A 15,426-nucleotide genomic window follows, 5' to 3' on the forward strand; every position below is an offset into this window, starting at 1 on the left:
GGGGAGGGAAATGGGAGGCGGGGAGGAGGCGGAAATTTTTTTTCAATAAAAAATATTTAAAAAAAAAGATCTTTATTTTATTTATATTACTGTTTAGTATACATATGTCTCTGCGTCACATGCCTGCCATGCCCAGAAGAGGATGTTAAAGTCCCTGGAACTGACCTTACAGATAGCTGGGAGCTGTTGGTTGTGGGTGTTGGGAATGGAACCAGGGTGCTCTTAACTGTGGAGCTATATGTTTTGCCCCAAAATAGGTTGTCTTGATTGCAATAAAAACTCAAGTGTGTGGGAAACATTTAGATCAGACTGACACTCGTGGTTTGAGATTTTAATCAGAACCAGCCTCCCTTTTACAAAACTCCAGATAGTGTTTCCATGCATATACACATGGCTGACCTTGATGATCATCTTAAGACACCTGGGAATATGGAATCTTAATTGTGAAATCGCCTCCATCAGATTGGCTTGTGGGCAAGTCTGTGGGGCATTTCCTTGATTGCTGATTGATGTAGGAGGATTCAGCCTACTGTTGGTAATGCAATCGCTTGGCAGGTGTCCCCAGATCGCTTGAGAAACATAGCTTCACATGAACCTGGGAGCCAGCCAATCAGCACCAACCGCCTATGGTCTCGTCTTCGGTTCCTGCCTTGGCTTCCCTGGATGACGGGCTGTAATCTGTAAGCCCACTCAACTCTTTCTTCCCTCAAGCTGCCTTTGATTAGTGTTTTCTCGCAGTGACCGTGACAACCAAACAAATAAAAACTCTATAATTTCTTTCTGAACTTTCCAACGTGTTCAAATCACCATCCGTTCACTGATAAACAAAAGAGTAGGGCATTCTCCGAACAGGTGCAGCAGCGGCCACCAGGTGACTGGACTGGCTATGTGCTTGGCAGCCTGACCCCAACTGCTCAGCCTTCCAGCAGAAACAGATGTGAATCAGGCCACAAGTTTGTCACCTCTCCCCCGCCTGCTGCAATCTCAGCCCGAAAGTGCTCATATAATGGAGTTGTCTCATAAAACGTTTGTTGATAGAGCCAACATTATGATCTCGGGCAAGAGAGGAAAACACGAAGAAAGGACAATGTTTTCCTCAATATCTGTTAAACAACTGGCAGGCACTCTTCTCCAAAGCCCAAAGTATATTGACACTGGCACAAAAGAGTCGTCTGTCTCTCTGAGGACCCAAGCTCTCTAGAAGGCTAGGACTGGCACAGCCAGCTTGCTTGCCACTTCAGTGTCTGCTGGCACACAGACAGGGGGAAATACCCAGCAGTTCATTCTGATACAACACATGATAGCTACAGAGGCCTCCAAAAGAGGAAGAAGAAACTATTTTTACAGGGGTATGTGTGTATGCACACTTGCACGCACACATACTCAGACTCATGATGTTCATGTGTGTATTGCATGCCTTCATATTTTAAGTAGTTTTATTAAAAATATTTTATTAATTTTTTCCATATTTTAAAAGAGAAGTATTGAGAAAATTCTGACGAAACAAAGATGATATCTGCTCTCAGATTTTCAGAACATCCCTTGTAAGTTTTTCCTAATGAGTGATATCTAGAGGAAGGCTGGGAAGGCTTCCCAGGCCTCTCGTTACCTGACAACCACTCTGTGACCCTGCTACTGCCAAACCCAAAGCAACACTATCACGCACAGATGCCTCAGACACTAAGACGTGAGTAATAACCAACACACAGCTCATCTGTGTTAGTGTTTAAGTAACTTGAAGACTTTTTCTTTAAGCTTCAATTTAGGATCTTAGCCAAGGACATTTTCCCTTCTTATAAACACAAAAGCTGTAACCTTTTCCTTAGTGGTGCTCAATAGAATCTTTGTATTCATTTTCTTCTAGACATTGAATCTCTAATTCATCTCTGAAATAAGAAATGTTTAATGAGAAAGAAAATTATAATCAATTTCAAAAAAAAAGAAAAACTTTTTTTTCTTAAAGGTTTCTCTAAAACTCCTGAAAATAAAACCCCTTGTTGAATTGGAGCTTATGATTCATGAACAAGACACTGAAACTCCACATCCCGGATGCATGGTCTTGGGAACATAGCTTTCCAAGTCCAAACCTCAGTTCTCTCATCTGTAAAATGGACCGAGAGTAACACCCACCAGGGAGAATTCATGGGTGTACTGAATGAAGTACAAAGCTCTACACACTATTTTGATATGATAAACAGTCAGGAAGATGTATATACAGATTTGGATCAGATGGGAATACACATAAAAAAGATAAAGGGCCAACCCTACATCCAGAATCATACATTTATCTTTATTTACCTAACATTAATATTTTAATAGAAGTTGCTTAGTAGAATGAAGGTAACATGTTTGAGTGACAACTGTGTTATAGCAATTAAAGGGAACAATCAAGAGCACAGGTCTGACATACCCTCTTTTCCTTGGCTTTTGTTTTCGTTTGTTCCGATTGACTGCGATTCTGAGCCATCTGGAGACTAAACACAGAAAAGGAGCCACTTAGTCATCTCCCAACTCACAACTGGAGAACATGGTGTTGTAAATAATACCATCCTAACCTTCAGAGAACAAGAGATGTACTCAGACTTATACAAGTCACAGTGAGGGGACAAAGTGCCAAGGTTACCATTAATAGACAATCCTCCAACAAGCGTGTGATTACCTGTAACAGTGAGACATATACCAAACACAATTGGGAACAGAAAAGATGCCAAGAGCACCCCTGTCATGTGAAACACCACTGTCTAGATGAAGAAGAAATGTTAGCAATACCAGTGGTAAGTGGATATATGTGGTCTACTGTCGCCATGACATAGTATTTAGCAACAACAACAAAAATTAAACTTCCAAATCATGCTTCAACATGAATAAACTCTGAAAATATTATGCTATGTGAAAGAAATAGACAGCCATGTATATTATAATTCCATGTTTATGAAAAAGTCTAGAACAGGCAAATCACACAGACCTAAAGACCCATGTTTGCCTAAATATTCAGCAGAATGAAAGGAGCAATTGCAAGTAGATATGAGCTTACTATGGGAAGCACAATAAAAATGTGTAATAAGTGATAGTGATGATAAAGAAATCACTGTATTATACATATCTTTTGACACTGGTTTTAAAATATTTTTATAAATTCACATAAGCATATATTTTAATCATATTCAATATTCCCAGGACCTTCTCTTATTCCCCCTCACTCTTATGGGAACCTCCCTCTGATCCCAAACAAGTGCCCTCCTACTTTTGCGTCTATTTTAGAGAGTGGGGTTGACCTACAAAGATGGCCCTTCAGGGGTGGATAAACACAGTGAGCCAGGATTGACTCCACCCATGCCTGTGGTCAGACAGCAATTCTTCCATTTCCAGAGGGTTTTAGAAGATCAGGAAAGGGAGTCTCGGGCAAGCATACAAAGAGGCCTATTTGAGTGCATTATTTTTGATAATCACTCTACTGGATTCCATTTCTACATTAAAAATAATTAGCCCTCCTACTTTCCTCTAAACACAATGAACCTCAAGCTGTTACCCACAAAAGACCCTTCTCCCTCACCCACAGTTTTACAAAAATCACGAGGGCTAGTGCCAATAACTCATTAACATATGAGCTAGATGCCTGTAGTGCTGAAGACAATGAACAGCAAGTGGCATGTCACAGACGTGACACACGGCGTGTTCAAAGGTATACCTTAGTTGACTGCAATATGACATTCTGCTTCCTTCTGTCTATAAGTCTGTAGAGGATTGGCCTTTCATGGCACAGTGAACAGAGTCAGGAATTCTTTTTTTTTTTTTTTTTTTTTTTTTTTCCAGACAGGGTTTCTCTGCAGCTTAGGAGCCTATCCTGCAACTAGCTCTTGTAGACCAGGCTGGTCTCTAACTCAGAGATCTGCCTGCCTCTGCCTCCCAAGTGCTGGGATTAAAGGCATGTGCCACCACCGCCCGGCTTAGGGATTCTACTTTTACATATAGATATATATTTAGAGTATGTGGTCAGAGTGTTTTTGTTAGTAACGGAAGATAGGCATGCAGATGGATACATTTAGGTATTAAATTTCCTGGTGTCAGCATGAACTTCATGCTTAAGTGTGGACACTGGAAAAGCTGAATACACATTTATTCCAGAACAGAAGAGCCACAACAATAGATGCTTTAGGGATGGGGAATGGAAGATCATCTTCTAGAGGGTGGTGTATTTCAATTAAAAGTGTCCAGCAAACGAAAGCATTATCTTAATACACTTGTGTTATGTCTCTCTTAATGAGACCAGCAGATAATAAAAACCAATTATTTCAGATTCTAAACCACATGGGTTAGACTTTTCCAGGAATTTGCTGAAAAAATAATGTTTCTTCCAGCACCAAGTAACAACATTGTCCTCGAGACTGGCAGGAATCCCACACCACAAATTATTAAAGTTCAGCTTTCTGCCCATTCCTGCTTTCCACATTCTCTGAGTTTTCTAGGTGGACAGAGCCAGGGAGGAAGCAATGCTTTTTAATTAGGAAAGAAATGTCATATTGTATAGCTTTATCATTCATTTTTCTATATCTGGAAACCTAGTTCCGTCCTTCAGCCCTGGTAGATGTCCCAAATAACCACTGGTTAGTAAGCAAACAAGCAACTTATACAAGTGCCTGGAGCAATCTAGTGACCCTGAATTCCTGGAAACGGGCTGAGTTTGATCCACAGCTGGCCATGCAAGGAGAATAATAGCCTGTAACTGAAAGGACTTTTGCAGAAGAGCAAAATGATTGCAAAAAGTAAAGGCTTTCTACACAACAACAGCCCCCCCCCCAAAAAAAAGGTGCCTTAAATATAAGCTCTTCCATTCTACTCTTTATGAAGAATCATGAAAATTTTATTGCCCTTTGCTTATACTATAAATGGGTTCTCAAATTCAGGCTGCTCAGCATCAGAGTCATGTTTGGAAGTGGAAATACAGCAGGAGGAAGAACACTTTAAAGTCAGACAAAATTGGGTTTAGCATCTACGGGACATTGAGCATGTTGCTTAAAGTCTATGAACCTCAGCCATAGGATGGCAATGATAACACCTCAGTCATAAGGCAGCTGTGTGGATTCAATGAGATAAAGCAGGTGAAGCCGTTAGCTCAGTAGCTGTGGCAGCAATTGCTATTGCTAATGTTGTCATTAGAACCATTATTCAAGAATCCTTTTGTTACCCTCCCAATGACTTCAGTGGGTTTTCTAAACCAGAGCTGATGGGGCCAGAAGGCAAATTTTCTGTGCTCTTAAAAACACCATTTAGTTCAGCTGACTTTTCCTTGTTGGTAGCAAGACTTGCATAAGTGTGATCATTTCAGTGCAATGCAAGCCCCTTATTTCCTCACAGATAAGCAATGATCTATCAACTAGCTATTCTGCACAGCACTGTGAGGGCCACATGGGTCTACTACTTCTACCATCTCCCTAAAATCTCTTTAGTTACCATTCTTCTGTTTCCACCCCTAATCCAGCATCTTCCATGAAAACACTAACCATCTGAGTTTGTCTCAACTCAAATCTCTATGCCATGGAAGGTGCCGAAAGTTTGCCACAAAGAGGGTATTCCTTTCTCAAGGTCCCAACGTCACAGTTCAGGTGCCGTCTGTTTCCTCAAACCCCACTTCCACTCATCCTTGAGTTGGTTGGAAATTCAAAGATTTCTTCTAGCAATAATAGATAAGGGCCAGGCAGTGGTAACATATACTTTTAATTCCTCTGTACTTGGGAGGCAGAGGGATCTCTGCGAGTTAGAGGCAAACACTGGCTACAGAGTGTGTTCCAGGACAACCAGGGCTACTCAGCTGAAACCTGTCTTAGAAAACCAAGAAAAGAAAAAAGGAATAACATGCCCCCCCCCCACTTTTCTATCAGAAACAACTGGCAGGCAGGCTGTGTGGAAGGCCTTCACCCCAACTCTGTCACACCCAGTGGTGTTATAGGCACATCTAAATGCTCCCAGGACTCCATCCTACCGACCACAGAATTTTTGCACTGAATTTAAACTTGCTTAGGTATTTGCCTCCCTGGGTACCTTCTAGAATGGGAAAAGTCAATCAAGAACATTGGCACACTGCCGGCACAGCGCTTTGACACAGGGTAGACGCTAGGTGCTCATTCAGTTTGCAATGATCTTGAAGGAACTGGATTGGTTCCGATGAGTCCAAGCATTTCAGCCTTTGCCATCCTATCAGTAAAGAATCTTACTTTTTCTCGTGCTTCTCTCTGTTGAGCAAATATGTCTCTGACGTCAGGAATGTGGTGCTGTTTGTTTTTCTTCCTCAGGGTCTGGGAGACCGTTTCTACCCGTTTCTGAACAGCTGCTGCCTGAGTCCGGGTGAGCGTGGATAAAAACGCGATGCTATCCTGGGGGTCATCGGCGGACTCTCCAAAGAGATTGGACAACCCAGCCTCCTTGAGCCATTCTTCTTCCAGTTCTCCCTCTAAAATAGTTTTGTAAAAGAAAGAAACACGTCATTTTACAACCACAAAGTATAAGAACGTTCATGCTTTGCAACTATCAGAAATCCTGACTGAAACGCTTCTATTACAACTAAGCCAGTGCTAAGAATCATTATCTGAAACTTGGACAACTGCCATCTACTCTGGCCATAGTGATAGCAAATTTTGGGTCAATTTCATATATACTTAATTAAAATTTTTCAAATTGCTTCACATGTAATTAACCTCCACAACTTCCTGCATATTAACTAAGGAGGGCGGTACTGCGCTCCTTCTAGAGGCTAGCCAGCCATAAAGAGAGAACTTGCCCCAGTGGGTGGCGCAGGAAGTTGGTGCTGAGAGCACACAGGCAGATCTAGTTTCTTGGCTTAAATTCAAGGCTATCTTGGAGTCCAACATTAATCTCTAAAAGGGTTTGTTCTCTCGGTTCTGTGTCGCTGGTGAGGCATATGGCAAGTTAGTAAAAAGAAAAAAAATATCAGGGCATTGGGGAACTATTCAATTTCAAAATAAATTTTCCAATTTTTTTTTTCCAAATGAGATAATGGAGATATTAAAGAATTTTTTTAAAGCACATTTCTTTCAACAACAATAACAAAAGAGCTTGTGTGAAAACTAACTAGATAATTGATTGAGAACACAGAAAGTAAAATTTCGGCTGTAACTTAAATATAGTTCCTTCCACATCTGTGGTCTCTGCATCTGAAACTGGATTGAATATATTACTAAATGCAAATGTGTCTGAACTGAACATGGGTACGAACTATTTTTTCCCTTTTTTTGTATGTGTTTTATTTGTTTATTTTTGTTGGTGGGGGGATCGTTTGTTTTTCTTTAGACACTGTCTCACTACATAGCTCAGGCAGGCTCTAAATTTTTGATCTCCTTCTGCAGACACCTGCAAGCCCTACCTGACCTGACTAAAGAAGACATTTCAATTATTGTCATCCCCTAAACACAATATCACACCTATATAATGTACTTTAGGATGTTAGCACGTACTATGAATAACACGGAACTGATTTAAAGTGTACAGGAGTATGTAGATAGGTTTACACAAATTCTGTGTCTTTATATAAGACACATATCTGTGGATTTCTGGTGCTCTGGAGGTCCTAGAACCAATCATTCCTAGATACCAAGGGATGCTGTATTTTAAGGCCTAATGAAGCTTGTAGAAAAACAGATGGAAAACCAGTCTAGAGTCACTCCAAGCACCATGTTTATAGAGAGAAATAAAAAAGTAATAGCAGGTCACAAAAGACACAGAAGCGTCTGTAGTCCATTTCAGAAGCTTGACAGCCATGTCAGTTTGAACAAGGCAGCCTCAAGTTAATTCTGCCTTTTTCTATGTAAACTAAATGAGGATCACCAGAGCTACTTCAAGACTGAAAGGTCAGGACACTTTGCAAATATTATCATCTGTAGCACTAGGGAATGATTTTTGTCTTTCTACACCAGAGCAGCTCCTTGAGTGTAGAAATCAAGTGTCAAAAGCCCTGACCAGGAGAAAAACAGCCAGTCACTGTCATTACTGCTAAGTAGATAAAACACACCACAGGTGCATAAACCCAGAGTTCTGGGAGGGGGAGGGGCTTGACATTATTATGACAAGGAAAACAAGATGATTATAGCTATTAGTACATTAAAAATAGAAGGAAAACAAACTATTTAAAACCTAAGAAAAGCAGGCATGGTGGCTCACTCCTTTAATCTCAGCACAAGGGGCAGAGGCAGTCAGATCTCCATGAGTGGAGGACCAGCTTGGTCTATATAGTGAGTTCCAAGACAGCCAGGGCTACATAGTGAGATCATGTCAATAACAGTAATAATAATAATATTGCCCAAGAAAAATGAGTATATAAAATTATGCCCATTGTTCTTCATCATCTGTGAATTCAATTTAACTTTGGAGATTTCTCAAACAGCTAAAGGTACATTTTTACACATAAGACTTAAATGTGTGTTTCCTACTGAGCAACCGGCAAGTTGCTTTTGTCTTAAAACCCACACTGGAAGATGATATTTATTAATTATTCCAAATAAGATACGTTTTTCTTATAATGTATTTAGAAAAGAATGGCAGAAAAATATATGAGAAATCAGATTGGCTGATATGATTTTCTTTTATCAACCTGAAAAATATTAAATTAAGGAAAGGATCCAAGCCTGGTACAATTACACATACCCGTGATCCCAGATCTTATAAGGCTGATGCAGGAGAATTACAAGTTCAAGGTAATCCTGGGCTACATAGTGAGATCCTATGTAGACCCAGATTACTACTGGTAAATTATTTTTAAAGCAACATTGTAGCAAAGGAGAAAACCCTATTTATAGAGTTACTTTAATTCATTGCTTCAGTGACTCTAAGTTAAAGATGTGTGTACTAGTGGATCACAGAACTGATAAAATTATCTTTTGGCATTTATATATGTACTGATACACCAACATATATATACAAGTTCATGGAGAGCATAGAAAGAAAGCCACAGTTTTGATGACAAAATCTGGCATGACAAATATGATGATGTCTTTAATTTTAATTTTTAAAATTTTAAAGTATTAAAGGAGTTAGTAAAAAATTTTTTATTTTTTTATTTTATTTTATTTATTTATTTATTTTTTGGTTTTTTGAGACAGGGTTTCTCTGTAGCTTTGGTGCCCGTCCCAGAACTAGCTCTGTAGACCAGGCTGGCCTCGAACTCCCAGAGATCTGCCTGTCTGCCTCCCGAGTGCTGGGATTAAAGGCGTGTGCCACCACTGCCCAGCAGAAAAAAAAATATTTTAAAGGTCAAGTATTGCATGTTTTCTCCAGAATATCAAGTATAATAGTGAATGAATTATATAGAAAATACCATTGGGAAAAAATGTAAGCAAAATCTATATGTTAAATTCTAGAAAGAAGCAACTAAGGGAGCGGAAAATGCTAATGCTATCTTCTAGCATCCAAATCTGCACCCTGCCATCGGCAAAGCAAACTGTGCTGTTTCAATCTGGATACTGAGTGATACAGGACCAGGTCTACCTGATGTCTCAAAACCTCACGGGTGTCTTATGCACATCTGCAATGTGCAAATCCATTGGCTACAAACAAGAGAAATAACCTCAAATGCTGAAAGGATGACCATATATGAAAAAGGAGAATGAACTTATTTGTTCTTCCTTAAAAAGCAGAAAGAGCTACACCAGCTAAGTCTCAGAAGAAAACAGACTGCAAACCAACATAGTTCTAACAAATCCAGCTACTTAACAAATAGAAAAACAGAATCAGTGCAACGTAAAGAGCCTGCCGTCACCATCCACACTTCCTGAAGACCAAATAGCCATGAGGCTAGGATATTATGGAAGGAATTAAAGTCAGCATGGATGACTTTAAACAGCAAGTCTAACTCACTGAATCTTTAATGGAATGGACTTAGCCATTGTTATAAACTCAGTTTGCTCACAACACTTGTACCTGGTAATTGGACTTAAATCTGCTGCAGCTTAGTAACCATCAAGTCCAAAGGCAACTACTTGGGGTCGGTTCCCTTCCTCTCTGGACATCCATTTTCTACTAATACACACAAGTGTTATTCACTTAGTCATTACCATCAGGTTCTTTGACAACAACGGCCTCTTGACCTTCCTGGCGATTTTCATGAGACTTCTTGATATTTTCTAGTTCCGTCCAGTAGTCCTCCATTGACAACACTTCATCCAAAGAGTCCTGGGAACCCGATCGATCAAACGGAAGCCTCTCTTTAACTTTGGTGGAGCTTTCTTGGTTCATGGTGTACTGGCCATATCTGCGACTATAAATACAGAATAAAATATGGTTCATTGCAGCATGAGAAATGAGCACTATTTCCAAAATATCACAACACCAAGGTGGGAAGTCTGGGAACTAAAGTTCACCCTTGTTTTGTTAACTTATGGTCAGTGGCACCAAAAGGGAAGCAGTTTGGTGATTCATCTGAATTTCAGGCTCTACAGAAAAGAAGAACAAAGAACCAGGAGCAATTACTAACTTACACTTTCACTTAGATTCATTTAAATCTAAAATTTTATATTTAGAAAGTAATGAAGTGAGTCTAAGTTATTGGCCATTCACAAGTAAATTAGGAACACATTTTACATAATGCATAATTTTTAGCAATTACATGTATATTCAAACTCAATCAACTTATAGCCAATCACTGCCTCCAGTAAATGAAGGGTTAATTTCAATTTCTATCTCATCTTTCGTGCTGAAATATATAGAAGTTGACTTACAAAATTTTCTGTTCTAATCTACTGAAGAAAGCACTTTTAAAACTATAAATGGACTCGTGACTTGTAAATAATTTCTAACATGGCTAAATACTCATTTACTGGAAATTCTGAACAAATTAAAATTGTCTCTTGCTATTTATGAACAAAAGATAAATTGGTATGCGACTTGTTTCCCTTACATTTCTTTATTGGGCAGGAGAGGGTTCACGGGTCAAGGAAAGTATGAGGAGGTCAAAGGACACTTTGGGAAAATCAGTTCTATCTTTCCGTGCTGTACGTCCCAGGGATTGAACTCTGATCACCAGGCTTGTCAGCAAGTGTCTTTACCTACTGACTGCCTTATTGGCCCTTCGGTGAGATTTTTATGAATTCAAGTAAACTAGTTTGCATGATACTCACATCCCACCTACTTCTGAAATGGAATTATGATAATTTGCAATAAAAAAAACTATGTAAAATAGACATTTTTATCCTTGTAATTTACAGATAGAAAGAAAACAACCCTTAAGTACCTCAAAAAGGTACATTTTCATCTCTGGCGTCTTCGCTTTATATAAAATTCTTTTCTTCTTAAAGACTACAATTTGAGTGGGGATAATAATTGGTAGAAGAGTTTTATTATTCTAATTTCAAATGCTTTCTTATCTCCCAAGAACTACTAAGAAGCAATACTTGCTAGACTGGTTTTATTTCTTGTACATATTGAAAATAAAGAGAAGCATAATAAAATAAAATTCTTTGAGTATTCCATGAGTCATAGTCTCATATGGAAACTGGTCTTTCCGATATTTAAAAGAGTAAGACCCTAACACTATGTGAAGGAGCGGGTTCCTAAACTCTGACAAGTCCATCTGGTTGGATTCCAAATGGTTTGTTATGGGGGGAAAAAGAAGGCAAAGAACGTGTGAAAAATGGAGCACAACCAAGCCATTAGCTGTGATGTGCTACCAGGCTGTGATATGGTACCAGGCAAGTTATATTCATTAAGGCTGGTTCTTAGATCTTCAGTATGTTATTATTGTGAGAATAAAAAGAAGGATCATTGACAAATCCCCATGGAGTAGGGTATAGAACCCTACCCTAGTCATCTCAACACTCAGTAGACTAAGCCAGCAGGATTGCAAATTCAAAGCCACCTTGGGCTGTACAGTGAGATGCCCTACCTCACAAACAATACCTCTGGTTTCCTGCCATCATCCTGAGTGGGCTTCGGGGACAGGGTTAGCAAGAGGAAGTGGAAAGAATGCCTGGCAATCTCTTTCATCCAGTGTCTATCATCGGCCTCCTTCATCATTAACTCAAGGGCTCCTCCTCCCTTCTAGCCCACTCAGCCTGTTTACACTGTTTACACTGGGTATGCAACCGCCAAGCCAGGTGACTGGCCCCATTTATCACTGTGGAGTCCTGCTGTCCCTGTAGGATTTTCAGTCTTGATTTGTAAACTGTTCATAAAATGTCAGCCCTCTTATGAAGGTTTGCATTTCTAGGCTCAGAAGCTTCACTCACCTGTGTGTGGCCTGCCTCCTTCATCAGCCTGCCTGGATAGCTAAAGCAGATTCACTGTGCTTCCCACCCATTTTTGCTGTTGTCTATTTCATGACAACTTTGCAGGCATCATGCCTTTGCTTTTGTTTTATCTCTCATTAGAGGATAAAATTGGCTGCCATTTTCTTGTTTTCTACCTCTGGCTCTATGGTCCCTGTTGAAGACCACAATAAGTCCTATGAACTGTGAGAAGTATAATAACTAATAATACCAAATAATGTAGATTATCTGCACACAAGAAAGTGGTGCACCTGAACAGAAGAACATTAAGTCTTTCACTCCTGCTGAAATGTGATTGCTCTGGCAAGAAAGTACCAGTAAATTTCCATTAAGATAGCATGTGCAGAAAAATTTGAGAGCACTGAGTTACAGCGTTGTTACATAAAAGTATCTTCTCTGTCAAGCCCCGCCTTCCAAACATGCACACAGCACCAATCTCATACCTCAGAGCTGATGAAGTGACTCAATACTGTGACTTTGCTAGGATTTGGCCGCTGAATCAACTTGTGATAACTGGAAAATCCATGAATCATGGGCCTTTTCCTTTTTCTTTTCCTTTTGTATCACTGGTGAGTATTGTTGGACCAGATTTTCTATTTTAAATATTAGGGTGAGAATGGGATAAGCAAATGTTTGGCAATAAACCACTCTTTGCTGAATTCTGTGAATCTAGTTTTTTTTTTCTTCTAATGCAAACATTTCTTTCTGGTGAGGCCAGCTAGTATGCTGTCTCACATCTTTTGAGGACATACTTAACATTTATCCTTCAGGGAGGCTAGAACCATCTTAAAGCTGCCCTGATAAGTGACCAGTTACTCAATTTCCTCTTCTTTATTTTAAGGACTGTGTCTTTTCTATTAACACTTATTCTGAAAATTGAGTTCACAATCATAAAGCTCCATCTGCTAAGTGAAATGAAGCCGAGTGGAAGAAAATTCATCTCCACGCGACCTCAGCTGGCACGTGGTGCTGAAATCAAAGAAACAAAGACTCTACCACAGGCAGCTACCAACTGCCTTAAGGACCTGCTGCTGTCAAACCACTCTTGAAGTTCTTTCCTTCCCTCCAGCAGCCTTTGTGAGGCTTCAAGCAGTCCTGCCTCACTCACCTCCAGCAACTGCAATAACCAAAATGAAAATAGTCCTCTCAGGGAAGTTGTCTGCCAGTGGCTCCCAGTCTTATTGTGCATACGTCACACTCTTTCTAATACACACATTGCCCTTGACCTTTTCTCATAGCCACCAAAACCACCAAGAAATATTTACTTTCATGGACTCTTAAGGGTCTTCCTAGAATGTTCATTTTTCGCCTTGCTACCATGTCTTCTATGCTTATAAAGGTAACTGAACCTTTACTATATTGATGTGGGATTCCCCTATGCATGCTGTGAATACCGTTGGTTAATAAAGAAACTGTCTTGGCCCTGCACAGGGAATAGAGGTAGGCAGGGAAAACTAAACTGAATGCTGGGAGAAAGGAGGTAGAGTCAGGGAGAAACCATGTAGCCCCACTGGAGACAGATGCTCGGAACTTTACCCAATAAGCCACAGTCACGTGGATATACAGAGATTACTAGAAATGAGTTAAATTAAGATATAAGAGTTAACTAATAAGAAGCTAGAGCTAATGGGCCAAGCAGTGATTTAATTAATACAATTTCTGTGTAATTATTTTGGGTCTGAGCTGCTGAGCAGCCAGGAATGAAACAAATAGCCTCCTCTTGCAACACTATATTTTCCCCAGGTACAACTTCTCTCAGTTTGCCTTAATAACTTTTTCATGTGTTCAAAAAATTTAAAATGTATCTATACTCTTCAATGTATTAGGAATGCCTATTTTTGCTTGTGTTTTTGTTCTTTTAGATACAGAGTCTTACTATATAGCCCCCACTGGCCTTATAATCACTCTGAAGACCACACTGTCCTTCAACTTGCCATCAACCCTTTTGGCCTCCCAAGTGCTGAGATTCCGGGCATGTGCCACCACACACAGGTTGTTATTGTGTCACAGAGAATGCAAAAATGATTGGACAATTTGTATTCTACAGGAAGGTAAGGCTGTCATTGGTGATGCCACGGTAGACTGGTCGATGACGCATCCTACTGTCAATTCAGCCAGCAGAGATATAGACACCCAAGCACCAAATGATTCTCCCACTGCCTTAATGCACGATCTTTGGTAGGGCAATCACCTCTACTTCTCCATCTTCCTATCTTTAATAGATAAATAAAGCTACCAATAACACTGAGGACTCAGGAAGTCCCTCCATGGTAAATATGTTAACTAGGAGATCCTGTATTTAACCCTCCTACCTGCAACAAACAAAAGCCTTAGTCTGAAGTCCTACCAGAGTGTCTCATGCTTAGTCATGAGAAAAAGGTCATAGCCATGGTGTCCTTCCTAACCCTTATACCAGTATCTACATATGACCCCCTCCTTTATGTCTTAATAAGGCTACTTGTGCTCTCTTCTAAGACTCAGAGGAATCACTTATCCTCTAGTCCAATTCTCAAACTAGGATGACAGACCCTTTAACATAGGCAAAAGGCTTTAAGGATAACCAGAAAGCTTTCTCTTTTGTATGTTTTATCTATTATTATTACATGAGGTATTAAAAGTGAAAAAATAAATATATTTCATTTACAAAGAATATAAGTTTTTGGAAGAAGAAAAAAAAGGAGGAGGAGGAGAGGAAGGAAGAGGAGAAGAAGAAGAAGAAAACTACATCCTTCCAGGCAAACCAATAACAAATGAACAAAAACTGAAATGATACACCTCTGCCCATGCCATGTGGCTGGGGCAGGCAGAACCCAACAGATCACAATCTGGGCTTTGTAGCCTTGCCCAGGAGAGGACTCCAGCAACATCTCTGCACCAAATTGGAGCCTGCCCAACACCTCTGGGCACTATTATCTCTTTGATTAGGAATCATGGTTCTGCCCAGTGCCTTGAGGGTCTAAGTGGGACAAGGAGACCCACACCGGGACCTGGGGCACTGTGCCCAGAATACTGGCCCACTACCTGGCACTGCAAGGTACCATGCAGATGGGCACTACTATGAAGAGCAAATATATGGTGTGGCATGGGAGAGAGACACCGAATGGCTCCTATCCTGTGGACAGAGGCATATCTGAAGAGGCAAAAAGGTGAGGAGTGG

General features: G+C 40.1%; 1 protein-coding gene across 6 annotated transcripts in view; it reads right to left on the reverse strand.

Moving 5' to 3' along the window:
• The window catches only part of Arhgap18 (Rho GTPase activating protein 18), a 211,318-nt gene that overhangs the window by 57,122 nt on the left and 138,770 nt on the right, over positions 1–15,426 (reverse strand). For all 6 annotated transcript variants that reach the window (XM_050138106.1, XM_050138105.1, XM_050138108.1 and 3 more), the window contains exons 2-4: positions 10,062–10,264; positions 6,213–6,448; positions 2,411–2,474 (exon numbers count right to left, since the gene is read on the reverse strand). In XM_050138106.1, coding sequence (XP_049994063.1) covers positions 2,411–2,474; positions 6,213–6,448; positions 10,062–10,264 — 503 coding nt within the window. The remainder of the gene's footprint in view (positions 1–2,410; positions 2,475–6,212; positions 6,449–10,061; positions 10,265–15,426) is intronic.

Source organism: Alexandromys fortis, unplaced genomic scaffold (genome assembly GCF_014885135.2).
Source record: "Alexandromys fortis isolate MF-2015 unplaced genomic scaffold, M_Fortis_MF-2015_v1.1 scaffold_14, whole genome shotgun sequence".
NCBI lineage: Eukaryota > Metazoa > Chordata > Mammalia > Rodentia > Cricetidae > Alexandromys > Alexandromys fortis.